Source organism: Psittacula echo, assembly GCF_963264785.1.
Source record: "Psittacula echo genome assembly, chromosome: 11".
In the NCBI taxonomy this organism is placed as follows: Eukaryota; Metazoa; Chordata; class Aves; order Psittaciformes; family Psittacidae; genus Psittacula; species Psittacula echo.
In genome coordinates this window covers 9,091,598-9,119,483 of record NC_137746.1, presented here as the reverse complement: position 1 = coordinate 9,119,483, position 27,886 = coordinate 9,091,598, and the positions used below count along the sequence as shown (strand labels likewise).

Below are 27,886 nucleotides of genomic sequence, written 5' to 3'. Positions count from 1 at the left end.
AGCATGGCTCTGATAGCAGCCTGTGTGCACGGGGCATCCCTGGCTGAGAATGGAGCCCACAGGGCTCTGACACCAAGGAAGCTGTGCCTGTCACCCTGTCCTTTGGCGGAGGGTCCCTGGGGCTGTTTCCATACCACCAGCGTGGGAGCCAGGGGTATGGAGAGGCTCCAGCCATGGGAGGGCTATTTTGCCTTCTCACCCCTGCCATGCACGAGGGATCATCCCTGCTCTCCTGCCTCCTGTAGGTGGAAATACAGGCTTGTAGAGCCTGGCAGAGGACGGACCACAGAGGACCATGTAGGAGCTGTGTTGGATGGTGGCACGGTGCAGGCTTCCTCCCAGAGCCCTGAATGGGCACATAAACAACAGTGAGAGCAAAAGCAAATGCCTCCCTGGCACCATTGATCGCAGCCGTGGGCTGTGTGAGCCTTGCTGCTGAACTCAGAGGGCTGATCAATAGTTGTATTTCTCCCCAGCCTTCACTGGGCTAATGGGAGCCACCGGCTTTGTAATTTCCCTGAAGTGGCCAGGAGGAGCTGGCCATGGGCAGGTTGGAACAGGACCCATTTCTCCTTTGCATCTGGAGCCTGGAACTTTTCATATAGAAGCCTGGAGCTTTCCAACCAGGCACCAGGGAGGCAGCAGCTCTGCCGAGGCTGCAGGGGCAGCAGACAGCAGTCCCTGGCTGGGGATGCTGGTGCTGGGGTAGCTGTGATTAGATGCAAGCAGACACTTCAGAGCAAAGGTCCCCGGGCTCGTGGTGTGCAGGAACTTGTCCCTGTGGCGACACATTTCACCCTTCATGGCAGTCAGCAGTGGCTGTGTTGGTGTATGCAATGAAGGAGGAGATGCTCAACACCACGGCTCTACCTGTGCCACTGCAGGTGACCAGAAGGACATATCCACTGTGCACGGGTATGGGAAGGAATCCCGTGGTGCCAGAGGACATGGTCCCATCCTGCCTGATGGCAGTGCTGCAGATGGTGCCACTGTGGGGATCTTTCCCATGCTGGCAGCAGAGGAGGGGGACTCAAGAAAGGCATAATAATCCCCACATGAAGTATAAGAAAAGAATCTATTTAAGTATTACCTCCTCCGCATGGTGAGCCTGCAGCCAGACCCTTATCAGAAGAGAGAAGGCAGATAATCAACCATTCCTGTTAGGCAGATAAGATTATAACCCTCACATGGCACCAGACATTGTGCAAAAAGATGCTGGTTGCTGGTGAGGAGGTGATGGAGGGGATGCTGGGGACAGCCAGGACAGAGCCTGCCCTTGGTCCTGCCAGTCACCAAACCTGGGGCAGCGAGTGAGCAGCATCAGCCCAGCAGCCGGGACCCCTGCCAGGAATTTTCAAGGGACAGCAGGAATTCCTGGGTGTTTTCATTTCTGCTTCTGTGTGTGCAGTACCTGGAGCTGAACTGCTCCAGAGGAGGAGCAGGGGAAAAAGGAGCAAAAGGAAATCAAAGAAATCAGGGCTTTGATGCCTTTCCCTTTGAACCTAGGGTCTGGCAGAGCCGGGCGGTGATGGGTGAGGGACTCTGGTGTGATGGTGGGGTGCTGCTGCAGGATGGAGTATGGACTGGGGTCCTTTCATCCTGTTTGTGTTTGGGAAAGACAAGCCAGGCCCCCATATGCCCTCTGTCCTGTTTTGGAGGGCAGATAATGCCCTTCATGGCCGACTGCGGAAGATCGATGTGTTTTTGAAGGCAAATGAGAGTTTTTTGCCCTGACACAGCACGGGCGCCTGCTCTGAATGCTAAGCAGCTCCTCGGAAGGCAGTCTGAAAGCACAAAGGGCAGCAGGACGTGGCAGCAGAGTTCTCAGCCCCCTCCTATGGCCCCCAGGACAGCGCCATCCTTTCCTGAAAGTCACAATAGAGAACTAAACATGCAGGAAAAATATCTCCAAGGATTCTCAGTCCGGGGGTTCTGGGCAGTGGCATCTCCCCTCAGGAGGTCACTGTTTCATGGTGGCCATGGTGGCATCTGCTGCTCGGGGAGGATCTATTGGAGCATTATTCTGGGGGGGTTCAGCATGGCTTTATTTTGCAGGCAGCAGTTGCTGTTGTTGGGACCTGCTGCGGCTGGTGGACAGCAAGCAGAGAAGTGTGGTGGACCCATCCCAGCGGTGTCCCCAGCTGCAGCCCCCTCTGCCTCGTTTGTGTTTGAGCCTGCACACAGCAAAGCGTCTTTGAGACTGATGTTGCAGGAGTCTGGGGGTGGCTGGTGCAGAGCCATAAACCTGCTCTGCACAAGTCACCACCAAACTCCTGCAGCATCGGCCCTGAGTCCCCACGTGGGGATGGCACAGCAACATCTCACATGCCCCCAAACTGCCACCCCTTCCCAAGGGGTATTGCAGAGCAGAGGGTTGGGACCTGCACAGAGTCAGCCCTGAAAGTGCACTCTCCATAGACTCTCCCACCTTTCCAGCTAATGGAGGTGATTTTCACCTCCTTTCATCTGGAAAACCACTGACAAAAATTATATCGCAACTTCCCTGGCAGCAGGAGAGGTGAAGAGATGTGCTTGCCATTCATAGCAGGTGATTTTTTGTGCTGCCTGTCAGTGGAGGATTGCTCTGGCTTGGGATACAGAGCAGTGCTCAGGCACCCCCGTTCCACACCCAGCTGGGCACAGGGATGCGCAGCAAGGGTAGAGGTTACTCACCCTCGACTGCTGCTTCTCCTCCCTCCTCCCTTGTGCCTGCCCTGTGAGAGGTGATGGGCAATGCAAAAGTAGCCCAGCATCATCCCTGAACAGCAAACATCCCAGCTGAGGAGAAGGAGGTTGGGGTGGTGCATCCACAGGGATCCTCCCTATACCATGCCCAGGCACAGCCTCTCCCAGCAGCGGAGACGCTTGGGAGCATCCAGCAAAGGAAGTGCCTCTGGCCAGCAATGGGAGCATCATTGTGGGGCAGCTGCTGCTATCGGCTCCTTAGGAGCCATTGTAATCTCATTCCAGGAGCAAATCACATTCCCAGCAGCCAAGGGCATGTTAGGTCTTAATAAAAATGGTAATTCCCAGCAGATTGAGTTGGGAACAGGGAAAGAGGTTGTTGCTTCCTCTTGCAAGGCCTCACCGGTGCCTGCGGGGAGCATGGTGGTGATGAAGGAGGCAGAGGGCTGTACAGAAGGATGAGGCTCCAGCTGGAAAGCGAGAGCATGGGGAGCTTCCGCAAAACCCCAGCTCCTCACATCCTGCAGGATCTGGCTTCGGCTCCTTGCCTGCCCGCTCCCTGCCCTGCCTCTCACCCCAGCTGCCCAGCCCTGGAAGCCGGAACTGTTTGTTTGCAGTTTCCTAGGAGAGAAATCACGTTAAAAAAATTAATTACACACCTGGAAACAAAATCTGGCTGCTCAAGTGCACATCAGGGATAAATGGTGTGCTCCAAATGAGACAATTTACAGCTTGGGTAAGTAATGAAGGAACCTAGCCAGGCGTGAAAGCGGAGGCAGAGATTGACTTTGGGGGGGTGCAAAGCTTTCCACCCCAGCCCCTCCATCCCTCTGATCCCCTCTTTGTTGCTGCTTGCTGAGAAACCCCAATGTGCTCAGCACAGCTGGCTCCCTGCAGCCCCAGCCTGGGGAGTTGAGCAGGGATTTTGATTGAGTTTGAGCCCTTTTAAAGCTCAGAGACGGGAATTGCCCTGGAGAATGGGGCAGATGGGGTACGTAACGGAGCAGAGGGCTGTGGTGTGCACCCCAGGGTGAGAGGGGCCCCGTGGGCCCTACCGCAACTGTGGTATCCCGGCAAGGATGTCCGGCATGGGGAGCCCTCATTGTGCCCCGGCCCCCCTGGCATCCCCCATCCCACGCTGGCCTCTGCAGTCCTGTGCCACGCGGTGTGTGGGAGTGCTGGCAGCGCGCTGCCGGGAATGGGCAGCAATCCAGGCTTGCCGGGGAGAGGAAAATCATTTTTCCCTTATTTTTCCCTTTACGGTGTCCTGCCTGGTCTGTGAGCGCAGGGATTTAAAGGGGCTGTGTCCCGGTGTCATTGTCCCAGGTTGGTGGGGATGGTTGGTATGGATGGATCCGTGTGGTGGAGCTCAGCTCTCCTGTGTGTGTGGGCTGGTGGCTGTGTATGCTGCCTGGCTTGCTTTTGGATAGGGACCAGCTATGGGGACTGTTGCTGCCCTGGGCACCCCTCTGGGCAAAGCTGGAGTGTGGGCAGCACCCACGAGAGGCGAAGAGAAGCTTTGTCCCCTTCACACTGCCCACAGGGGAGCTCGGAGCTCAGCCACACCCCAGAAGCCATAGGAATCAACCCCCATCCACTTATACCCCTCCTTGCTCCCCAAGTGCTGCCCACCAGCTTCAACAAGGGGGGGGTTCCCCCCAGGCTCCCAAGGCTGCCTACATGTGATGGTGCGTGGGACTGGGACCAGCCTCTCTTCTCCCCTCTCTGCTCCACTCCCACCTCTGCTCAGAGCTGCCTCGGAAACCAGCCAGCTAATGATGCGAGCTGCGGAGCAGATGGGGGACCTGACGCTATACTCCCCAGCAGTGGATTAAGCATGCAAATAGATGTATAGCGACGCAGTGCCTCTTGGCCTGTATCCTTTCCACCCCCACCACACGTATGGCATTTCAATTCACAGCGTCCCCCGGCCTGGCCTGGAGCCACATGTGAAGAGCAAGGACGGACAGATGGACACGGGGCTGGGGATGGTCCATGCAGCCCTGCCTGCATGCAGGTTGGCCCCTTGTTTGCAAAAGCTCCTCGAATTCTACCCCCTCCATGTGTCCCTGCAAGATAGCAGTGGTTGCATGGGCGAGCTGCATTTCTCTGCCCCTCTTCTTGTGCTCCTTTTGCAGCATTGGTGAGTGTTGCTGCCCTGTGACCCTTTTCTAAGGGGGATGTTGTGCAGAGAGGTGGGATCAGGGCTGGGGCAGGGACCCGGGTGCTGCAGCAGGGGTGCTCTTGGCTGCTGGCAGAGCTGCTCGTGCTCTGGGGAACACCAAGAGGAGCGGTTTAGATCCTGCAACACCCGTGACCGCTTCTTGGCCACAGAAAGTCTGCAGAATGTGATCTGGGAAAAGCAGGACAGTCTGGCTGAGTCCTATCCCACCTCCAAAACCTGTTGAGAGCTGGAAGGTGCAATGAGGGTTGGGGCTTCATGTTGTCTGGCCCCACCATGTGCCCAGGGAGAGCTGGGGCAGCCCCAATAGGGACCAGTTCAGCTCAAAGTGGGAGCAGAATGGATGCCCTGCTTCAGCCCCATAAACCAGCTACCCATAAAAGAGGCAAAGCCTCCCCTTCTCAATGTGGGAATGAAACAGTCTTCACCTGCAGCATCCCTCTTTCAGACCACCTCTGCACCACAGAGCAGCATGGTGCAACGCTGTTATCTCTAATGCCTGGGAGCGGGAACAGATTAATATTCATCACAAGGGACCGGAGCATATGGAATATGAATAATGCTAATTGTGTCTGTATAGATTTAGCGTAAGAAGCTTCCGTGCATTAAGGAGGGAGAGAATTAGTCCTTCTCTGAACTGTTTCAGACTCATTTGCAGCAAAGGAGTGCCTGCCTGCCTGTGGGTTTTGAGACGGGGGTGAGCATAAAACTTGTGTCCCATGCCTGAGTGCAGGAGAAGCTCAGGGATGTGGGGTGGGTGCACTCACCTTCTGCCTCTCAGAAAACAGTGATGGAGCAAACTCAGTCACTGCAGATGTCAAGGAGGAAAAGGGGCTGCCTGCAGATATGTGAGCTCTGCTGCTGTGGGCTGCCTCGGCCAGAGACCCCCAAAGCTCCTGGTCCCTGGAGTGAAGATGCAGTTGTGCAGGGCTGGCTGATACATCCTCCTTGCACCCTGGGTGAATTTACCTGTCCCGAAGTGCAGGCAGCTACTGCTCATGGCAGGGAGCTGGCAGGGGGCAGTGCCCTGTGTGCAGGGTGCTGGAATGGCTAATGAGGCACTGGGGACAAGAAAGCTTCATGCCTTAAACATTCATCCCATTTGCCTTCTAGGGATGAGGGTTGGTGCTCTGTTTTAATTGGATCAGCTCATGGCTTTAATAAGAAGAGAAGGCTCATTTAGTAGGCTGGGCAGTGGAGGCAGGCAGGAGAGCTGACTGAGCACTGTGGGTCCAGGGCTTTGGCAGAGCCTCCCGAGTCCAGGCAAGCATGTTCCCTACTTGTGTGTCATGGGGGCTATGGGGAACCTGGTAGGTGGCCCCCTCCCTGCAGGGCATGGTGCTGAGCTTCACTCTGTGCCCCAGCGCTGCAGTGGTGGGTCCAGGCTGGACACCCCTCTTCTGCTGTGCTGAGATGTTCCCATGGCAGCGGGGCCCTTGGGAAGGGCTGGGGTCAAACCTCTCCTGTGGGCTAGAGCTGGAGAGGGGGGTTTTGCAGCCCCAAGGAGAGGACAGAAAACATCCGGGCTCCATCTGCTCCCTGAGGTGCCTCCTGGCATTCCTGCGGCTGCAGGGTGAGGGATGCTCCATGCCTTTTCCTATGCTACCTGGGGCCAGCTTCACATTGTCTCAGGCTTGACCACTGGCCCCTTTCTCCACTCCCATCACTGAGAATGTGGGATTCCTCTTTCCGCACTTTGATCTCTCCAATTTTTAGCTCATTCTGGCTGCCTTATAGGCACTAATCCCTCTGCAGGCATCAGGGAGAATCCACCTACACTCCATGCAGTCTGAAGTCTTATTGTGTAAATAAAATCTCAAACACAAAATCCCTAATCCTCAATGGTTGAAACCTCTGATACCTGTTCCCGTGTGTCCTGCCCAAAACAGGCTGGAAGAGAGAGGGAGGGTCACTGCTATGTTTGCTCCCATCCTCAACCTCAGCCCAAATTAAACATCTGTGCACGCTTTTAACCTTGGGTTTTTCCTTTCTTCCCGGCAGCCCATGGCAGTGAGCCGCCTCCGGCCCCCTCCCTGCTCCAGTGCATTTGTTCAGCTTAGGGGATCAAACTGGGTGACATTTGGAGTTGGGATATTTAAAATGCAAATCTCCCCTCTATAGATAAGTGGAATTTACTCCCTCTTATGAAGGGAACCTCTGGGGAGAGCCGAGCGCCGCGGCCGGCCCGCTCTGCATGCGAAATCCAGCCAGAGGGGGGGAATCACTGCCTCCCCCCCCCGCAGCCCAGCGCTTCCGGGCAAACACTCCTGCGACAAACATCCTCATCACCATGAAGGCTTCCGAATTGCCCACAGGCACAGCACGGAGGTAAGAGCTGCGGGGCCGGCAGGGAAACCTGCGGTGTTTCTGCCAGGGAGGGAGAGATCTCGGTGGCCGCTGCTGTAATCCCAGAATTGCTGTTTTCCTCCTCTACTGCTGATGGATCATTGTCTCTCTCCCTCCCAGCTCGGAAATTAAAGCTTTCACCACTTTTCTCACTGCAGAGGAACAAATGGGTGTCTGAGAGACAGAGATTTACACTTTACATTCCCTTTTGGAAACCGAGTGTGATTTTCCAGCCACTGCAGATGCTGGGCCTGTCCTGATGAGCTGAAATGGGCTCTCAGAGGGGGGAAGAAGGAGCCCCCCATATCCCCCCCCTCTTGACCTGCCTGCAGTAAACCGGATGGGTGCAAATCCTAAGGGGTTTGGCTGAGAGAAGGCTCCACTCCTGCAGGTGCCCCCCCCTTGCCCATCCCTGCCCAGGGGTGCAGGCTCCAGGCTGGGCTGATTCATCTCCTGACGTGGCTGCACTTGAAACCTGCTGAACCCCCCCAAAAGGGAGCAGAACCAGAGCATCTTTAGGGAAAAACACTGGATTTGCTGCCAACCCCATCCAGGATGTGACAGCAGACACCAGGCTGCAGCTGGTTTAGGGGATGGGGGGCTTAGGGGTCTGGGGTGTGTGTAAAGTGCAAGCAGTGCTGGGATGGAGAGGAGCAGCTCCAGGTGGAAAACCCTGGGAGGGCTGTTGGGGGTGTTCACCAGCTTGGGAGCCATGCAGAGGCAGCAGCTTCTTCCCTGCCAGCCCCTGGTCCCCAGCAACTCACCCAGCAACAATTTTAAGCAAAAATGGGAAAATCATAAAGCAACAAAAGTTGAGCAGCTCTTTGAGCTGATTCCGGGCTCTGCAGTGGCTGGGGGCTTCCCGCAAACCACAACGCACCGAGGAATATCTGGAGCCTCATAAATATACTCTGGGAATGGAGGAAAAGGGATTTGAATTTCAACTTTGATGCATAATGTGCTTTCTGGGGAAAAAAAATAAAAACCAGCCTTCTTGGCATGGGCCAGACAACTTCCCACTAAATCTCCTGGAAGAGCGCATTGCCAGTTGCAGAGATAAAACCTCAATGAAACACAATTAGCTTCTACTTGGTTTAAACCAAACTTGCCTCTCCCCATCCACCCATCCACCCTGGCCTGGCGGCAGGATGGGGACTGCTTGGTGCCAACATCCTGCATCCCCAACCCCACTGGAACGGATGGGACAGTGTCTCTGCCCCGGCAGGAAGATCACCCTCTCTTCATGGTTAAGGGGACATGTAATGAGCACGTAGAAGCTCGGGTGCTGCAGGGCAGCCCCTGCCATATCACCGAGGACAGGGGCCCATCACTGCTGGTTTGCTGTGGTTCTCTGTGCTGGGGAGCCTGCTGGGGAGCCTGGGGCAGGGTTCAGCCAGCTTGGGTTTGGGGCACAGCAGTGCTGCCTCCCGTCCCTGCTCAGTCCCAGAGCAGGGGACATAGGGCTGAGGGGACCTGCTGGTAGCAAAGGTTACTGAGAGATATTTTCCTTTAGGCAGAAACATCTTGAATATTGATTTTTTTTTAAATCTTTATAAACTGGGATGCTTTCTGGTCTTGGAGTTTTCAGGGTTTAGCATCGCTCATGGTGGGAATCACAGAATGGTTAAGGTTGGAAAGGCTCGTAATGTCTCACCCTTGTTTGCTGCTGTCTTCCAGGGTATCACATTGAGCCCAGACGTGTCAGCCTCGCCTGTGCCCCGGGCGACTTTCAGAGCAGGCTCCTGGCTCCAGGCTCGGTCATGGTGTCCCAGGGCCGGGCTGTCAGGGAAAGAGTGCAGAGGAGGTGGGAAAAACACCTGGGAGCCATCCCCAGCCCCACAGCATCTGCACTGTCAGGGAGCAACTGCCAGAGGGACCAAGGGATGCTGGCAGGGCTCTGAGGGGAAACCGGCCTGTTAATTAAGAGCTTAATTACCCAGTAAAGAATGGTGGACTTAGCTCAGCCTTGAAGCAGGCCAAGCAAATGAAGCGTGCCTGCGGAGGGATTGGGAAGGTGAGCTGAGGGCATGCTTTGCATTCTGTGGTGTATGCAAATACCTGCAAGATTTATACATGGAGAGAACAAAACCCTGCAGTCCCCTCAGTACCTCTGTCCTGTTGTCCCCAAGGTGTCCCCCTGCATCCTCACTGGACATCAGTCCCATCATCCTGCTCATGGGTCCTGCCTGGGGAAAGCGACTCTGGCCCCGTTGCTGTGCTTGTGGGGTTCCAGGGCTCTGGTTCTCCTGCAGAACAGGATGGATGCACATCTCAGCCTGGGGAATGAGAATGAATGACTCAAATGCAGCCCGGGGATGTGGTGCCAACAGAAGGACATAGGATGAGGACCATTTGTCCCTCTGGTAATGTGACATACACCAAGGAGAGGGTGGCCTGTGGGCTGGGCATTTCTGCTGGTGGAGGAGGAAGGGAGGAGAGTTTCTGAGCTGGAAAGAGAGAAGGATTTCTTTGGCTTGGTGCATTTTGCTGCAGAAAGGCTGTTTCAGCTCCGAGGGTAAGGGAAATGAAACAGAAAAATACCTCCCATTAAGCAAAAGGGATGGAGAGCCCTGCATAATAGTGCTGTCTGCAGGGGTTTCTTGCTTTGAATTTGCATCCAGCACAGCCTTGTGCCAGCACCCAGAGGAGATGTGCCGCGTGCTGCTGTAGGAGATGGGGCTGGAGGGGATGAGCTTCTGTCCCCACAGCCGCATTCCTCACCCACCACATAGGTGATGGGCAGTGCCTGGGTAGAGAGCGGGTGGGCAGATCCCAATGGGCACGTCCCACAGGGAGATTGGGATCCCCATGATGTGGGCTGAGTCACAGGCATAAGGAGCTGCTGGAAGGGGTTTGGTCAATGCCTATAGCTGGTGCTGGGTGTCTCCTGACTGCTGGAACACAGGCAGTGCCTGTGCATCCTCTTGCTCTGCCTGTGTCTGCACTGCCCCAGGGAACAGCCCCAGCAGAGATCCTGACCCCAGCAGATACCCTAAGCCCAGGTAGGGTGTTCACTGGGGGATGCTCTTTCCTCTTCGTTTGCTGGGAGTTTCTTAAAGCCTAAGTAGATGAGATGAGTGTGTGGTAGGAAAACCAGCATTTGCTCTGGAGCTTTCCTGAGCAATTCATCCTCCGAGAAACTAATTATCAATGCCGGTATTGCATATAATCAGCATCAGCCCCTCTGTGCCTGGGGTCGGAGGGCATTGCTGCCTCTGCCACCAGCGGCTCTGGGCTCCTGCCAACAGGGAGATCTGTTGCTGTTATTGGAATGGGAGCTGGAAGCAGGGAGAGCAGATCAGGCAGGAAGCCAAGCTGTGCAAACACTACTGGGGCAGCAGCACCTTGCTAGCCCTGCCTGGGGATGGTGGCTGAGATATGACAGGGCAGCCTCAGTGCTGAGAGCAGCTCAGACACCCACAAGGGAGTCCCAGGGTGCCCATTTGGCTGGGAGCAGGACTATAGCCTGGGAGATGGTGGCCTGTGACCAAGGGCCCCATCCTGCACTGTGGACAGCAATCCCTCACGGGCAACATGAATGTGTGCACACATGTACGTGTGGCACACTGGGAAGGTGGATGTTGCAGTGTTTGTTTGATGTGGGACACACAGGGGCATCTGGTACAGCAGAGCTGGCTCTGGCATGTGTCTGACAAATGGTGTTTGGTTTGGTGGTGGAGCATTAATGTAAGTGGTGCCGGCTGCAGGCACAGGGATGGGAGTGCCTGTCTGAAGGATGCTCTGAGGGAGAAGGGAGAAGGACAGAAGGATGCTGGACATGGCTCTTGATGGTGGCCAGGTGCTACTTTGCAGGATCTGCATCTCGCTGCCTGGCCAGGGGCACCTGACTCTCTGTAGCCAGCCCTGTGCAATGGGCCTTGGGCCACCAGGAGAAGGTGAGTTGCTGGTGGGGAGAGGGTCTGTTTTCTGGGTGTGAGAAGGTGCTGGCTGGTGTGCAGGGTCAGGCTGGTGCTGGGTGGGTACCCCGTGCTGGAGGCACGGCCTGCATGTAGCATGGGCTGCCACCACTCAGGGCTGTGGGGCTTCAGCTGTCTGCGATGATGCTCTCTGGACACATCTCCGTGTCCAGGTGCAGCCCCAGTTTGGACACTGGGGGACACTGAGCCCTGGGGCCAGCAGGACCTCAGCTAAGGGTGGGCTTTTTGGAGATGGGGGGTGATGGGGGATTCTGGTGACCTCTGGAACTGCTGCCCCGGGGGAGCTGGAGGTCCCTTGATGTGGGAAGATGTTTCTATCATACTTGTGCCCTCTAGTGGCTTTGTCCCGTCTCCCATCCCATGACCACCATCCCAGTGCCATGACCATGTTCTTGGTCCCATGGCCACCATCCCACAGTGGCCAGGGTCAGCCTTGACATTCATGGGTGGTGACAATGATGGGTGAGAAGGACTTGGACCAGGCCAGGAGGGCACCATGGCACCATGTGATGCTGTCTGCATGGTCATCTTCTTCAGGCTGGAAGGGAGTGCTTCTCCTTGATTTCAAGGTGGTTTGGCATGGAAAGATTTATATCTGGGAAGAAACAATGGATCCTAAAACCTTTTCCAGAGGCTTGGATCCTCCTCTAAAACTGTTGGGTGAGTGGCCCCAAAATTAATTTTATCTGGGAAAATGAAACCTTGAGTTTTCTAACACAAAGTTTCTCATTTTTTGACTGCTCAGGGCTGTCCCCTGCCTTTCTCTCTGCTCTGTGTTTAAACACACGACAGCCTGAAAAAAAACCCAACACACTTTTCTCATTCTACCAATGTTTCCCTTTTATCTAAAAGAAATAAAACCCTCCTTCGCCTCCAGCCCACAGCAGCCACTGCTCCTCAGCTGCTCTCCCCTGGGAAGGGATGCCTGGATGCCCTGTGGCTGCTCCTGTCTCAAATGTGCCTCTCTCCTTCCTTGTGTCTCCTCTCTGCATGTTTTTGGACCCTACCCAGAGCTGTGGCAAGGACAGGAAAGGTGATTTGGTGAGAGAAGGCCAGCCAGACATTGTGGGTCCCTGGGGCAGCTGATGGAGCAGGGTGAGGATGGGATCCTGTATATCAGGACAGTGTGAGCTCCTGTTGTGCCCTGCAGGGACAGGGGGATGGGATGCTCCTGTGCTCTTGGCAGCTGTCCCTGTATGTGCTCCCACTGCTAGCAGGGGGATATTTCCTATCTGAGAAAGCAGATGTTGGGTAGGAGCTTCCTAAGCAGTTTTTCTTCCCTCCCAGAACTGCTGCTTGGAGAGAAAAATAAATTCTCTTTTGTTGTTGGTTTAAGGGAGAGCAAAACCAAATGTCACCTGGAGAAGTTCCTGCTGCTGCACCCCCAGGGGCTGGAACTGCTGCCCCAGGATGGGGATTAGCACATCACTGAGAAAGCCACCGTGGTTGATGGTCCCTGCGGGGATCAGACAGATGATCAATGCTGGGATTAGCCTGTACAGTGGCTGCAGTGACAGCATCGACCTGGAGCAACAGCTTCACCTTGCCTGTGCTAACACTGAGCCAATCCATCCCCGTGGCCTCCAGACTGGTGCATGCACTGAGCAGTGGCAGGCCTCTGCCAGCCCCATGAGGGGCTCGGGGGCACTGACAGGAGACAGCAACTGCCACAGATGTTCTGCATTTTGGATTTCTCCCCTTTCCAGCCTCATTAGTATTGAAATTAAAAGCAAGTGTTTGTGAATTGGTAGCTGTTCTCCAAGACCCTAATTAGCAAATCTCTTCATCCCCCACGGCTGCAATCTAATAATCAAAAAAAACCCCAACACCCAAACAAGCCCCAAACGTTGTTTGATGGATCAGGAGTGCTACTGGAACAGTCAGAAGCGGCTCTTCCTGCTTAGTATGGTAATTAAACACTTCAATTGCAATTATTTTTGCAATTAGAGAAGTCTCTAATTGTTATCATAGGTGGCAGGGGTTTGGGTGTGTGTTTGCAGTTCTTCCTCCACGAGCTGGAGTGAAACGTGGATGCTACAGGCAATGCAAGGCCTGCTCCTGTCTGGTTGCATTGGGCAAGAGGAGTCCTCAGCGTGCTCTGCTGCAGTGACTGTTTCCTGCCTCTTTGCAATGGAAAGTGCTGATGAGGTGATTTCTCTTTCTGCGGTGGGGTCCTCTCCCCAGGGGTCTCGTAGCAACCTGTCCTGAGGTCATATGGGAGGTACTGGGGAGGGGACGTGTCCTGCCACGGCATCGCCTTGCTGCCGGGCATTCTCTTGCTGCTGGGCATCCCTGCTCGGCGCTGAAACCAAACGCTGTGGTTGCTGCGGGGGCTCGGGGAGCGGAGCGGGACCACAGCGGCGGTCGGGAGCAACCCTGCCCCAGCCGGGGGTGCTTCGGTGCCCCGCTCCGCCGTGTCCGGGCCGGGCGGGCAGGCTTGTCCCCGCCAGCAAGCAGGGGGAGCTCCGAGCCTGCGCTGCCGCCGCGCCGAGCCCCGCTCCTTGGGGGTTCTGGCCGGGCCCTGGCAGCGCCCCTCCGGGAGGTGCGGGGGTCTCCGAGTCCGGACACTCACGGAGCGGGGACCGTTCCTGCCTGGCGCCGTGCAGAGAGCCCCTTCCTGCACCATCCCGGCTCAGCATCCTCCGTTCCAGGGGCATCCTGCAAGCAGGGCTCTGCCTGTCCCCCGCTGCGCTCTGAGGATGCCGTGCGGAGCGAGCGCGCTGTGCCTGGGGGTGATAGGGGTTAGGTCCAGGAGGAAAGCTCTTACAGCACAGCAATGGGTCGTTGTTCGTTCAGGTCCTACCCAGTCCTCGCTGCCGACTGCCTCCTTCTTCCTACAAGCTCAGGGACTGGGGTTTGTGTGTGTGTGTGGGATGCTCTCACTGGTCCCACAGGGCAAGATGCTGTGTGTGTGTGCCAACCCTTCCCGGGGCAGCTGCAACCTGTGACCTGGGAGTTAGTGCTGTGCATGTCTAGGCTTTATCTCAGCAGAGGGATGGAGGTGGCACAGCAGGGTATAGGTGGACAAGATCTTCCCAGGACAAAACATGCCTAAAGAAATCAATTATCTCATTTTCTCTCTCTGTTAAATAGATTTTTATAATATTGCTTACTTCTGCACAGGCTCAGTGCAGAAACATCCTGGCTTTGATCCTGCTGGGGAAGCTAGGGCCCAGGGACAAACCCTGGCTGCTTAACATCTCCCAGCAGGCTCCAGGGCCACTTTTCTTGCAGTGGGGCTGGAACAGGGGGTGTAAAGCAGTCACAGAGAGCAGGGAATAGCACCAATCATGTCAAAACCTCCCCAGTGTGGGAGGCAGTCTTGCCCCAGTATGGATACTGCAGGACACCCATCACTCACGGCTGCTGACATTCACCATTCCTAGCCCTGCTGCTACATCACCCCCACTTCTGCCAGGACCTCTGTCTCCTCTGAGGGATAGGTACGTCCCTTGAACAAGGTACTAGGGAAGGTAGTGCCTGTGCTTCCCTTCTCCATCCTAGGTTGGTGTCTCTGACACCAAGACCTTGATCACAGACCACAGCCCCTTTCCTACTCCTGTGCCCTCTCAGCCTGACCCACTGCCCTGGGGGTCTGTGGAGGGCACCCTCAGCCCAGCCCGGCTGGGGATATGTGTTGGCTGCTGACCCAGCTCCTTTGGCACCACTGCCTGCTGGCATGGAGCTTGACACTGGAGGTGTCACGGCACCAGTGGGGCAGGAGAGAAGCTCTCCTGCAGCTCCTCCAAGGGCTCTTCAAACACAACCCCTTGGGCAGGTGAAGGCTCTTCAGCAGTGTTTGGGGATGGGGCAAATGTTGTTTGCCAGAGCGGGGATCCTGCAAGGGAACAGAGAGCAGGTTCAATAGCTTGCAGGGTGCAGGTGGGTCCTTCTCCTTGCTTTCCTCTTTCCTACTCCCCACCATAAGGGACGCTGCATTAAGAACTCTCTGTGCCTGGGAGGGACTGTGGTGCGATGCTGTGAGGATGTTCTCAGAACACAGTTATATGCTGAGTGCTGACATTTGGGCAGTGCTCAGCAGGCTCATGTCACTCCGGGACCCACTGAATGGCATCCCTCTGAGTAACATCACTTTGCTTTGTGGCTTTCTTTGTCATCTGCTTGGGCCACCCAGCAGTAGTGGGGTTTTTTCTTCTGCAAATAGCTTGACAAAAGTAGATGTCCTGGGGTTGGTGGTGCTGTGCTCCTGGGTGCTCCTTTCCTCATGGCCCCTCTCCCTGCCCCTGTAGATGAGTTCGGAACTTTTTCAGGCTGGTGCCCTGTGCAAGGTGACATTTCCTGTCCCTACCCCTGTGGTGCAGAGAGGAAATCTGTGATCACACCAGGACCTCAGATCTCCTGCAAACCTCTCCCCCAGACCGCCTTTGCTTTACTCTGCTGATTAGATTAGCAGCCTCTCAGGGGATGGCTGGTATTTTGCCTTTGCCTCACAGACACTAAATGTGTTTCGGAACATATGTGCGGCACAGAGAGGGAAAGCATGAAGCAGAAGAGCTGGAATTGGCATCCCCTCCGCCCCTGCTGTTGGGAAATGACAGCAAATAGAGATGACTCTGCCTTGTGTATACGCTGCTGGGGGGGTGAGCACCGTGTCTGCTGCCTGGCAGGTTCTCTATGAGCTGTTGTGCCCTCCAGGCTCGTGGTTTCACACTGCTCCTTGATGCCACCCTGGGGAGTAGCCACTGCACTGCTGAGTGATGCTTGTGCCTTGGTATGTGGCACTGTGGGACTTGCAGCCCAGCAGGCCTAATGGGGCCCTGGGGACCTCACTGCCCTGCTCTTTGTTTTCTAAGCCCCTGGTTCTCCTATTGACGGGCGATGACACTTCCAGGGTAATTCAGGGGGAGACCCTCTGAGAGGTGCAGGCTGATGCTGTGCCCCAGGGCAGGGGACCCTGTGCTCTCCTGCTGCAGCCCCATCTGCATATGCAGGCAGGCAGCACCAGCTCTCACCATCACCATGACCTTGGATAAGGTCGGAAGTGCTCAGTGTGCAGCAAGGACAAGTGTACCTAGCTTCCAGCACGTGAGTGGCTGTATTATCCCTCTCCAAGGCACAGTCAATATAGGAGAGCCCAGGTTATCAGCATGCAGCACTGGAAAGAGAGGATGTGGAAGTCAGGGTGACCTTGTCTGGCTCTTCCTGAGAAGAGCTGCACTAAGTGGCTCTGGAGCTGAGAGGCATCTCCATGCATAGCAGCCATGTCCTCCAGTCCAGCACCGCTGGGAGAGAGCAGCAGCATCAGCCCCTCACCATGGGAGCTCTGCCAGCATCCCTGTGAAAGCTGCTGCAATTTATGTGGATCTGATGTAGGCTTGCATGAAAATGAAGTGTGCTGGAAATCCATGGTCTGGACACAGCTGCCTCTGCAGCGTGTGGAGGGACAGGCAAAATACAGGCATCTACTGGGGTATCGTAGAGCGGCTGTGTAAGTCCACACCTCCACAGCCCTGTGCACCTACCCCGGGCTTGCGGCTGGGTTTGGAGAGCAAATGGTGCTGGAATGAGGAGTGAGGATGCACCTCTGATGGTATCACCCTCTGTGTCAAGTACCATTGCAGTGGGATGGCTGGATCAGGGAAAATGCAGTGGGTGCCACAGCAGGGAGAGCTGCCCCTTCACCTTCTTTGCACGCAGTGACCCCGGCCCCATACTCACCCTGCAGCCCTCGCCTCTGCTGTCGAGCTGCTCCCTGAGGAAAACTGAGCGTTGTCCTTTCAACTTCATGGGACTTTGGAAGAGGGCAGCCAGGAGTTGAAGGCTGGGAAATGTGGATCTCAGGGCAGGGGCTGGCTAAGGCTCATGGGAAAGCTCTGGCACTGGAAAGGGTTAAATTGCACATGGGGACAGAAAGAAAAGAGAGAAAAAGAAGAGATCAGTGCCAGCCTGGTTGAGCCTGGCTTTGCTCTGTGGAGCACCAGGTACTGCCTGCCTGGTGTCTGACCCCCCTGAGGCCAGCAGGCATGCCAGGGCAGGCACGCTGTAGCTGGGACACTGGTCCTTCCCTGTGGGAACTGCATCTTTCTGCCCATACACTGTGGGCACTATCCTGCCCCTGAGCATAGTTGATATGTGCAAGAGGGTGATCCAGAGCCACTTGCTCAGCTCTGGTGTTTTCTGCCTGATACCTCCCCGTTTGTGCTGCATGCTCCTTCCTTCAGGCTTTTAATCTCTCTGGACCTTGGGGACTGGTCTCACAACGTGCAGTCCTGCCCAGTGCTCAGCATCCTCCCCAGAGTCCGGTCCCACAGCAGTGAAGCAGGTTCCTGAGGTCCATCAGGTGTTGTGTGTGCAAGAAGTGCTTTCCTTTACTGGTCTTGTGTAAAGTGAATTGCCTTGCTTTTTTAGTGCCTGGTGGGGAGATAGGAGCAGCTGTCTTCTCTTGCATCCCTGCTTGGTTGTCACCCATGGAAATGCCTCCAGCCCCTTAAAGGCTGTGGTGCTCCTGTGGCCTTTTGATTTCCAAAGCAGTGATGACTTTCACTCTGTTCCTGCTCCTGATACCCCTGAGACTGGCTGCGGTTCTTCAGTATTCCCACTCCTGATTGCTGGTCTTTTTTCTATGCCTCATTAACAGGAAAGAACATTGTCATTATGGGCAATGGTTCAAATACTGCTGGTTGTGCTTTCCCCTGAATGACCCTGTGGAGCTACTCTGAGCAGAGCTCTTCTTAACTCTGGCCCTTCTTATTTGGGGGGTTATGAGTCTGTGGAGTGATTCGTTTTCATCTTTTTCTGTTAACACGTCCAGAGCAGATGACTGGAAAGACTGTGCAGAAGGAAAGGGGGGAGAGGAACCAGCTTGTTTTGTGCTTGGGATGAAACTGGCTGCCAGGCTTTTGGTGTACAGGTAAATCCTGTGCCTACCTGTCTTCTGTGGTATTAGTTGATCCAGATCATCTGCCAACAGCAGATGTTTGTATATATGACTATGGAAAAAAGGGTTGGAAGGGGCCCCATGTGATCCTTGGTGCATCACTTCTGTACAAGTGAGCAAGTTAAGGAGAGAAGTAGAGAAATTTAAAGCAATAACCGATCATTCAGTGCTCAAGCAACTTTTATCTGATTGCGAGCAGAAACCACAGCAGCAATGCTGGGGACAGGAAGGAGATGTCTGGATTTAGAACAGTCAAAAAACATCCCTGTGCTTGAGTCTTCCTCTCTCGCTTCCCCGTGGTCTCTATCTCTCAGGTATCTGCACCATTGTGGTTCCGGCTGCCGCTCACCATCATCTCTCCAGCCTCCTGCACCTCTGGGAGCAAATCCAGCTGGGAGGCTCACCGGGGCTGAGTTGAGCAGTGGGGGAGCTTCACCCGCAGGGTGAGGACAGCCTGAAGCCACACGCTGGGTATCTGCCCTGGGGGTTTTGCTCTGCTGGCATCAGGCACTCGCATGCTCAGAGCTTGGGGACAGAGGTCCCCTGGCTGCTGCTGACTCAGGGTGGGCTTTGAATACAAGTCTTGTAGCAGGATCAGGCCCTGTGGGGAACCAGGGTTCCAGGGAACCAGGGACCTTGTCTAACTGGGAAAGCCTGGAGGAAATGACCCTGACCTCTGCCTGGGGAAGAAGAAACCCATTTTTCTTCCCCTTTTCTTTCCCTCTGTCTCATATTCTCCCTTTGTGGTAAAGCAGCTCTTTGAGAAGTCACTGATGTTTCCCTTCTCTTGAACCTCTCGGCTGTGTAGGGAAGTTCCACTGCCCCATTCCCTGCTGCAGCTCTCCCTGGCTGGCTGCAGAGGAGCGGTGCTTGAGCTCCTGGTTTGCCCAGGAGCTGCACTTCTGTGCGAGTAGACAGCACAGCTCCTCCTTTGTCTCTGTCTGCAGAAGTACCTCTATCATGCCAGGCATGTGCTCTCCACATGTTTTATATACAACCTGCTACCACATTTACCAAATGCTAAACCTTTGCACTCTTTATTAGTTTTTCAGAAACTGAAAGGACAGCTGCAGAAGCTGTGTTATTGTATTTGTTCCCACTCATCCATCCCTCTATGTCTCCTGGGGCAGACCCACCTGTCTCAAGCTGCCCGTCTGCCCTGGGTAAAGTCACATCTGAGCCCCAGGGGAGGCATGATGCCTGCTGAGCCTTTTGGATGGCTCTGCCCTTTGGTTCACCTCCTTATGTTCTCCTTTCGGTGGCTTGAGACTGTGTTTCTGGGACAAGATCAAGAGCACGTGCTGCAGGAGAGCACGAGCACGGCTCCTTTGTTGGTATATGGGGAACAGGGAATCAAAGGGCTCCTTATCAATGGATGGAAAGTTTCAGGGCTGCTTATCAGGCACTGCCTTGGAGTTCGATTAAAGTCTCAGGGGCAGTAGTTTGCACTGTGGCAGATGGCAGGCTCCTCTGTGCTCCTTATGCTCATATGGGTGAATGCTCTTGAGCAAGGTGGTGTGCAGGTGGCTCAGCCCCATGGGGACATAGGTGCCCATGGAGGGGACTGGTGCCACTGGCTGGCAGAGAGCTTGCCCGCCTTGAGGATCCTGACCCCTGTGACATGCTTGGGATGATGCTGAGGGAATTTTTGGCTCTAACTTTACATGGGTATTTGTATTTCTTAGAACATTTGCCAACCTAATTTTGGCTGTTTCTGCCCCTTTCCAGAGATGGGAATGGAACTTGCTGTTGGCCGAATTTGCTGCTGATGCAAACTGACAGCCGAAATGCTAAGGGTGTGTGGCTCGGCTGGGAAGGGAACTGCTGAGCTGCTCCGCAGGGAGCTGAAGACCCAGATCTTGGCTCCTGCAGGGACTTGCAGCCTGACTATGCCCTATGGCTAACACCCCGTTGGTTCTCTGTGACAGGCGGTCACTTTCCCAAGCTCTGCTGTGTGCCCAGGCTTTGCTGGCTGCCTACCAGCAGAGAGTGGGACATGTCCAGTTTTGGGAGCAGATGCAGCTAATAGCTGTGCCCATTCTGTACAGCTAATTCTGATGGCAAAACTGTCCCCATTACCCAACAAAGCCAGGGACGTTTTGTGTTCCTTGTGAATGGGTGACGATTGCAGGAGTAGCAAGCCACATGTGAAGCTGGAGTAGCTGGAGCTGTGCTGCCAGCATGGAGGGATGTGCTGAATGATGATGCTCAGATGAATTTCTGAGTGACTGCAAAGAGCAAGAGTTGCCTGAGCAAGGGTTTTCCTGCTGGGGCATCAGCTTGTTGCTTAAAAGTTCATGGACAATGTGGGGTCCCCACTTCTGCCTTCCTCTCTGGGAATGGACCTACCATCAAAGCCCTGCATGTGAGAAGGCTCTTACCTCTTGAGGGGTCCATCGGTCAGCAAGATCCCCTTCCCGTTCCTCATCTCCAGTTTCAGGGGTTTACCCTCCTGCCTGCCCTGTCTCTGCCTGCAGTTCCTGCCCCTGGAATGGGCCTTCTCGGGGGGAGGCAGGCCGGAGCTCCTAGGGCCCCCAGTCCTCCAGCAGTGCAGCAAGTGCTGGTAAGCCACCCGGAAATCCCTGTTGAGTGTCCCATAGAGGATGGGGTTCAGGGCTGAGTTGGCGTAGCCCAGCCAGAGGACAATGGACATGGGTGCGCCTTTCACCCTGCTGTCCCCCCACATCCCCCGGTATGTGAACACTGTGAAATACGGGAACCAACACACGATGAACGCTCCCATCACCACTGCTAGCGTCACGGTGGCTTTGTGCTCCCTCACCATGGGCGGCATGTGGGTGTTGCTGCTGCAGCACCAAGTGTGGTTTATCCTCTTGGCTTGCTCCCTTGCTATCTTGAATATCCGGTAGTAGGTAATGCACATAATGACCAGGGGGATGTAGAAGGTAAGCAATGAGTCCACTAGCCCATACACAGGGTTCACCTCCAGTGTGCACTCCCTGTTGCAGTTGGGGACTGTGTTTTGGACTGCTGTGCCATTGGTGTTCCAGCCCAGGTGAATGGGTAGGAAGGAAACCATCAGTGAAACAGTCCAAATAACAGCCAAGCCCACAGCCACCCGGGAGGGGGTGACGAGCTGGCTGTAGCGGAGTGGGGTGGTGACGGCAAAGTAGCGGTCCAGGCTGATCATGAAGAGGTTGAGGATGGAAGCCGTGCACAGCATGACGTCCAGGCTGATGTAGATGTTGCACAAGGTGCTGCCGAAGGGCCAGTCTTTGCCGAGTTCATAAAAGGCAGAGAATGGCAGCACCAGGAGGCCCAGCAGCAGGTCGGTGATGGCCAAGGAGACAATGATACAGTTCGTCAGGCTTCGGAGCCGACGGTCCAGGGTGACAGCCAGGCAGACGATGATGTTACCGCAGAGAGTGATCATGATGAGGATGGTGAGGCAGGACCCAACCAGCAGCTGAACGGGGAAGTCCATCCTTTTTTGAGAGCTTGTATGGTTGTAACAAGGATCCATAGTGCAGTTGCATGGATGGAGCAGCCCTGCTCTCACTCGCTCCAAAGCTTCTCGGCGTGAGCCTCTATGAGGCAGCTCTAGAGCCCTTTCCAAAGTGACCTTGGGCCTACAGTGACCTTGTAGAACATTGCAGAGCCACTTCACATGTTCAGTGTTGCTCCTTGTATGCTAGGAGTGGCATGACCCAGGGAAAGATGTGGCCCTGTGACTTGCTTGTGCTTGTTGGCCCCATTTGTGGGGTCAGTGCTGGAGCCAATCCCCCGTGGCAGCTGCTGGTGGGTCTCAGCTGCTCCCTTTTCCTCTGCTGCCTTCTCCTTTCCTCTGAGTAACCAAGGGGTCTCATGTGCTCTTCATGTTTGGTTGGTGACAGTGGTCTGCAGTGCTCCAGCAAGGACAGAGCTTTGCCACCTCCTGAGGACAACCTGCAAAGAAAGCACCAACATAGAGCTGCAGTGGGTGAAGGTTATTTGAGCTCTCCCTCAAACCCCTCTAGAAATGGGATGTTTGCACCTCCCTTGGATGCTTCAGCCTACTTAAACCTGTATTGGAAAGTCCTTTGGCAGGCAGGATCTCATGTGTCTGCAGCTGCACTCCCCCAGCCCTAGGGGTGCTCACATGAAGTAGGGATGCTGAGGGAAGGGCAGGGATTCTAAAGGCACAAAGATTCTATGAGCTTATGATAAAAATGAGGACTGGGAGGATGAGGAAAGAGTTTTCCTGGGAAAGCAGTGTGCTTTTATTATGCAATCTAGCAAAATTAGTCACAACTGTGTAATTTCTGAAGTGTGGCTGTAAGCCTTGCTAAACTTTGCTTTTGCATCTGCACTTTGCAGCAATCCATGCCTTGTGCTGGTCCCTACCATCAGCAACTGTGCTGGCTCCAACAGCACAGAGAGGAAATCCTCACTCTTCTCAGGTCCCTGGAGGTAAAAGGAACCCACTTGTCAGTGGTGCAATGTCCTGGGAAGGAGGTGGCTGGAAAGGGTTCTAACAGCTTCATAGGTCCTGTTCCCTGCAGCTGAAGGGACAAGAGGGATAGGGGATGTGAGCAGGCTGAGGAATCCAACTGCTTGTGCTGGGACCCTCATGGAGCTGCCTGTGCTGCAGCTGTGATCTCCTAGTCAAGGGGATGTGTCTTCCTCATCCTCCCTGCTGTGCTGGTGGGGGAGAGATGTGCGGGTCCCCATGGGTGATGCAGGATCCCACTCCCTAGGCTCCCATAGCCCATGGAGTGGTGGTGAAGCCCGCCCTGGTGGTGTACAGGCTTGTGCATGGAAGTGGAACTGATTCCCTACAGAGTGCAACAAGCTACAACAGTGGAGCAAACAAGAAGAAATAGGTCCAGTCTTGGCAGAGGACAGGGTGAGATTTTAAAGTTAAACTCACCTGGCAAGAACAAGATAAGGATGTGGAACAGGCTGAAATACTCTTCAGGTGATTTATGTCTTTGATTCAAGGTTAAAGGCATGGGGGCCAAGGGAGGGAGTATACCAGGGAGACTGCATGTGCAAATAACCACCAACTGGCGGGAGCCATGTGGTGGAGATGAGGACCTGTGAAGTTAAAGATGATACCTGAAGCCCTGCTGATTCTGAAGGAACTGAAAGTGAATGACAATTGATGAACTGTCCCATGGGAAGCGTTCTTCTGAGCAGAGCAAATTCACTGCCAGACAGGGGGTCCCCTGAATTTGGGTGCTGGGATAAAGGCTGTTGGGAGAGGGCTGTGATACTTTCAGCTGCAGCGGCAGCATGCGGAGCAGTTTCTCACCTCCTGCTGCAGCGCAGGCTCTTGCCATGGAAAGCTCTTTGTTCACTGCACAAAAGCAGTGTGGAACAAGCTGAGCGCTGCCTGCCCACTGACGGCAACGCTGAGAACAGGTTGTTCTCGGAGAACGGTATTTCCAAGTGAAAGGGATGTTTTTTCATTGCTCCCAACATGTGGAAATGGCAGGATAAATTATAGGGGGAGTAGCACACTTAGAAAATGCTGTGGGTGGATCACAGCCTCCTACGTGGCTGCTTCACCACACATCAACAACCTGCTCCTGCCACCAGCTCTCGCAGCTCACATGGGCTCTAGCAGCTCACGTGCCAGGGCTCAGCCTGGGCTCCGCTGGTGAGTCCCAGCTCTGACTGCATCAGCGCACTTGGCACTGCCATGGTGCAGGCAGTGCTATGAGGCAGCCCTATGCCACACACCTGGCCAGAAATAGCTTCCTTACTGCTTTTTTTAATTAGCTCAGGGCAAGGAATGGGCACATCTTCCTCCGTTCAGAGCAGGGAGCAGAAAGCATTCCCAAGTGAGATACGGAGCCATTGGGCTGAGCTGTGGAAGGAAGGAGCAGTGATTCTTAACTGAAGGGGACAGAGGTGTCCCCATCCCTGCAGAGGACTGGCTGTCAAGGCACACATGTGGGCTTCAGGGCTCGGCTGCCTGCAAACCCTTAGGACTTTGCTCCTCTGTGGGACAGGGCAGGACCTGCCAGCTTGGATGCGGGATGTTGCAACCCAAACTGTGGTGGGGGTATGAGACACTTTCCTGTATCCCTCAGGCAAACTATCTCATGGAAACATTCCCCTGAGTGATCACAGTCTCTGGACATGGCTTTGTAGGCTGGAGGGCTGGTGTAGACAGGGGCTGTGTCTCAGCCCACTGGCAACAGTGCACAGTCCCTGCAGCAATGCACTTAGCTTGGGGCTCTCTCCTGGAGCATCAGCTGTCTTGGACTCCACATCTGCCCCTGGTTTTCTGCTGAGGTCACCACCTTTAATACCAGGTCCTGTGTCCTCTGCTCCTTTTGCATTTTGGCAGAGCAAGTTCATTTCCTCCTTGATGTATGAGCGGAGCAGCTGTTTCCCATGGCAGGATTTCTAGCAATAGCCTGAATAAGCGATATCCTTCCAGCCATGTCTCACCAGGCAGCCTTTACATTTACGTGATTATCCTCATTATCACTGCTTGGACCTGTTCCTGGTTCAGAATCACCCTCCTGACACTGGGGGACCAGAATATGGCGTCGCTTCTGGGTCATCTTCCAGTGCTTTTTCCCATGGCACTGGTGCTCTGATGGATGCTATCTCTGCTGTGAGGACTTGTCAGGTTGCATTTGTTTTGTTGCAGTTATCCTGGGGTCCCCTAAAAGCCAGATATTTTTTCCTATGGTGTTTTCAGCTGCTTAGAGTAACAATTTTTGCTGTTAGTCCCTAAGCATGTGAACTTGTGCCAGTCCCTTGTGTTTCTGCCGCTCTTTGGATCCTCTGGTTCTTCTCCTATAGTACTTAGTCCTTTGTTCAGTTCGAAACTTCTCCCAAGTTTCTCACCAATGCATTTTCTTAGAGAAACTCCCATTTTCTGAGCCAAGATCACCAATGAAAACCATTAAATAAAATTTATCTCTAGGCTGATTTTTAAAGAACTCTGTTAATAGCCTTCTTCAGAGCATTAATGATCTTCCCATTTTAATGTACTATTGTCTCTCCATTAGCTTCCTTATGACTCTCATAGTAATTCCTGCCTTCTCCTGCCTGAATAGACATTTTCTGCTCTGTTGCAGCCCATGTTTCTATGTTACATTTGATCCACTGTGTTCCCTTTTAAAATGGCAATTATCTCCTCTGAGGAGGGGGCTGTGATTTATCCATGGGATGTTTCTGTTGCATTTAAGCCTTTTATTCCTCCTCCCCATCTTTCAGCATCCTTTCCTTCGGTATTGTTTATTTCAGCCCTTTGCGCATTTTTGTAAGATTAATGGGATGCAGCACCCGCTCCAACAGCACAGGTAATACATGTGCTGCTCTCCATTCATGTGCTTCTAGTTCTGGTTCTGTAATAAATAGGTTTGTTTAAAATCTGTTAAAAGCCTAGGTACATCAGCATGGTACACAGGCAGAAAGGAGCGCTCCACGAGTGCCTGAACGTGGCAGCCTGTCTTTGGAAAGCATTTCCTGCTTCCCAAAAGGGCACCAAGAGCAATGGCTGTGGGTTCAGGAGAGGCTCTGCAAGAAGCCCTGTGTACAATGGTTCTGCTCTCAGGCAGACCTGAAATGTTTCTTTGCCTTCTGCTTTAGCTTCTTTCTGAGCAAAGAGCTTGCAGAAGTCACTCAGGAGCGAAGCACGTTGCCTGGCCCTGCAGAGCTCGCAGCAGAGCATCATGGCCCTTTCTAAAATTATATCCAAGTGCTTCCTGAGATTAAACATCCAGGCACGCTGCGAGATGTACTTCAGCCAGGGCTGAGATGGGCAGGAGGGTGGGGATTTCTCGTGGTCTGAAAGGGGATGTTTGGGGTTCGATGGTGAGGAGTGGGCAGGGCTGGGAGCTGCAAGTACCCTGGCAAAGGGCAGTTTTGATCCTCTGCCTCACAATGGGACAAGACTGAATTTGCCACAGTTGGGGCTTGAAGGCAATATGAGCGGGGACAAACATGAGAGTGATGTGGTAACTAGCTTGCTCTGCTGTCTGTGGAGGGCTTTGGTGAGGTTGTGGGGTTGTTTCTACTTATGAGCAGCCTTTCTGGAGGGGCTGTGCTCCTCCCCATGCCTCCCATGTGGTGCTGCACCCCATAGCATCCCTCAGCATGCCTCTGTCCCTGTGCTTGCTGAAGGCTTTTGCTCCCTTGTTTCCATATCTTCCTTGCAATTGCTCATCTCCCCTCCACTCCCTGGGCAGGGCTGTTGGATGTGCTGCTCCTGGGTGCTCACACATTCAAGGTGCCCTGTGCCCTCATTCATGGCTATAGACAGAGTTTACCCCGTGATTGTACAGGTACACACAGACAGTTGCAGTCTCATATTTGCAGACTCCTTTTGCAACCTTTCTGCCCCTTGGGATGGGGGGAGACAGCGGGGTCCTGCCTGGCTGCATCTCCACTTTTCTCGCTGTTCCTTGGTCTCCACTGGAGCCTGGTGCTCTGCCTGCCCCATCCCAGCCTGAACCCTGACTGATACATAGCACCATTACTGTCTCTGGCATGAGCAGAGGGGCTTGGGGAGGCAGGACACAATTCCCAACACAGCCGCCAGCGCTCCATCTTTTTCCCCAGGATGAAAAGGGCTCCCCAGGACAGTGGGTAAGAGGGAGTTTGGGGCCCCTGAAAGCAGAAAACCTGAAGGAGTACGTAGAAACCATCAGAGCAGTCAGCATTTTGGAAGTTTGATCTGCAGAGAGCACTTTATCTTTTCCAGGCACTCAGAGACACTCAGAGAGTGCCTGGAAGAGATAAAAGCTGAAAACAGAGGTGCTGGGCTCATGGGCGTGCTTGGAGCTGCACAAGTTCCCAGCAGAAGTCCCAGGGTTCAGCCTCTGCTGAAGCTTATTCTGGCCAGGGGATGGTGAGCACTGCACACCCCTGGGGACTATCCACCCTGCTGTGCCCGTGTTAAAGCCCAGCTTGGGGGTATCCTGCCTCGGGGATACCCTGTCCCACAGAGCCAGCTTTGTCCATTGACAGAGCAACCCCTGCTCCAGCAGATTCCCACCAACTGCCAGGGTAAGCAGGGCTGGATGGAGGGCCTGGGGTGCCCAGAGAAAGGGCTTGGGCAGCTTGGTGCAAGAAGTTATCCTAGCAGTAAACCTTGTGGGGAGGCTGCTTGGGCAGGGATGCTGCACACTGACGGATACTTAGAACAGGGCCTGGGCACACTCCACCCGTGTCCTCCCTCTGACCCTGGTGTTCTCTGCTCCAGAGGTCCCATCAGCAGCAGCCAGTGAAAGTCCCCAAACTGGTCTCTGCTCCAGGCATAGCAGGATGATGATAGCACAAGGGTCCAATGAGCAACACCCTCGTGCTCTGACCCGGCTATCCCATTGCACACCGCAGCCTCAGTGAGGACCCACCAACCCCTCTGAGATCTCACCTAGAAAGTGATTTACCAGAGTAACAACCAAGTGAAAAGTAAGGCAAAAGCTTTACCTGAGAGAGACGCTGCTTTCCCACCACCCTGAGCCGGTGGAAGCTCTCGGTGGCTGCGCTGCCTCCAACTTTCCCCCGGTGTGTGTGGCTCAGTTTGTGAAGGCAGAAGCGTGTGCTGCAGGATGCTGCCTCCTTTCCTCTCCTCTCCTCCCTCCTCCCTCCCTCCTCGCACCAATATCCAAGCAGCGCGGTGACTGCAACGTGAGTCAGACCACAAGTGGGTGGGATCAGAGCTGTGAACTCAGACACTGAGGTTATCATCCGGCAAATTTGAAATGCTGAAAGTGAGTCGTGCTCGGGGCATGCAGTGTGTCGGGCTCCACTGTGCTGTGCCAGGCACAGAGCAGGGTGGGATGCCTGCTGCCTCCCGCTGCTCTTCCCTGGGTGATGCTCGTCACCTTCCTCGCTAACATTGGGGTCTCAGGGTCCTTTTGCCATGTG

At 54.5% G+C, this 27,886-nt stretch overlaps 1 protein-coding gene across 6 annotated transcripts; it reads right to left on the bottom strand.

Annotated features, from left to right (window-relative positions):
* Nucleotides 1-3,047: 3,047 nt before the first annotated feature.
* Nucleotides 3,048-27,597, bottom strand: HRH2 (histamine receptor H2). 6 transcript variants are annotated; one of them, XM_080626891.1, is made up of 4 exons: nucleotides 27,446-27,597; nucleotides 20,431-21,955; nucleotides 8,868-8,992; nucleotides 3,048-3,306 (listed from the first exon to the last, which is right to left on the bottom strand). In XM_080626891.1, the coding sequence occupies exons 2-4, from the start codon at nucleotides 21,531-21,533 to the stop codon at nucleotides 3,257-3,259; spliced, it is 1,278 nt and encodes a 425-aa protein (XP_080483017.1). In that variant the 5' UTR covers nucleotides 21,534-21,955; nucleotides 27,446-27,597; the 3' UTR covers nucleotides 3,048-3,256. The 6 variants fall into 6 exon arrangements, 1 of the variants encoding a protein (XP_080483017.1); XR_013957781.1 differs by lacking the exon at nucleotides 3,048-3,306 and adding an exon at nucleotides 9,322-9,459 and having other exon boundaries at nucleotides 8,867-8,992; XR_013957782.1 differs by lacking the exon at nucleotides 3,048-3,306 and adding an exon at nucleotides 16,831-16,991 and having other exon boundaries at nucleotides 8,926-8,992.
* Nucleotides 27,598-27,886: the final 289 nt, after the last annotated feature.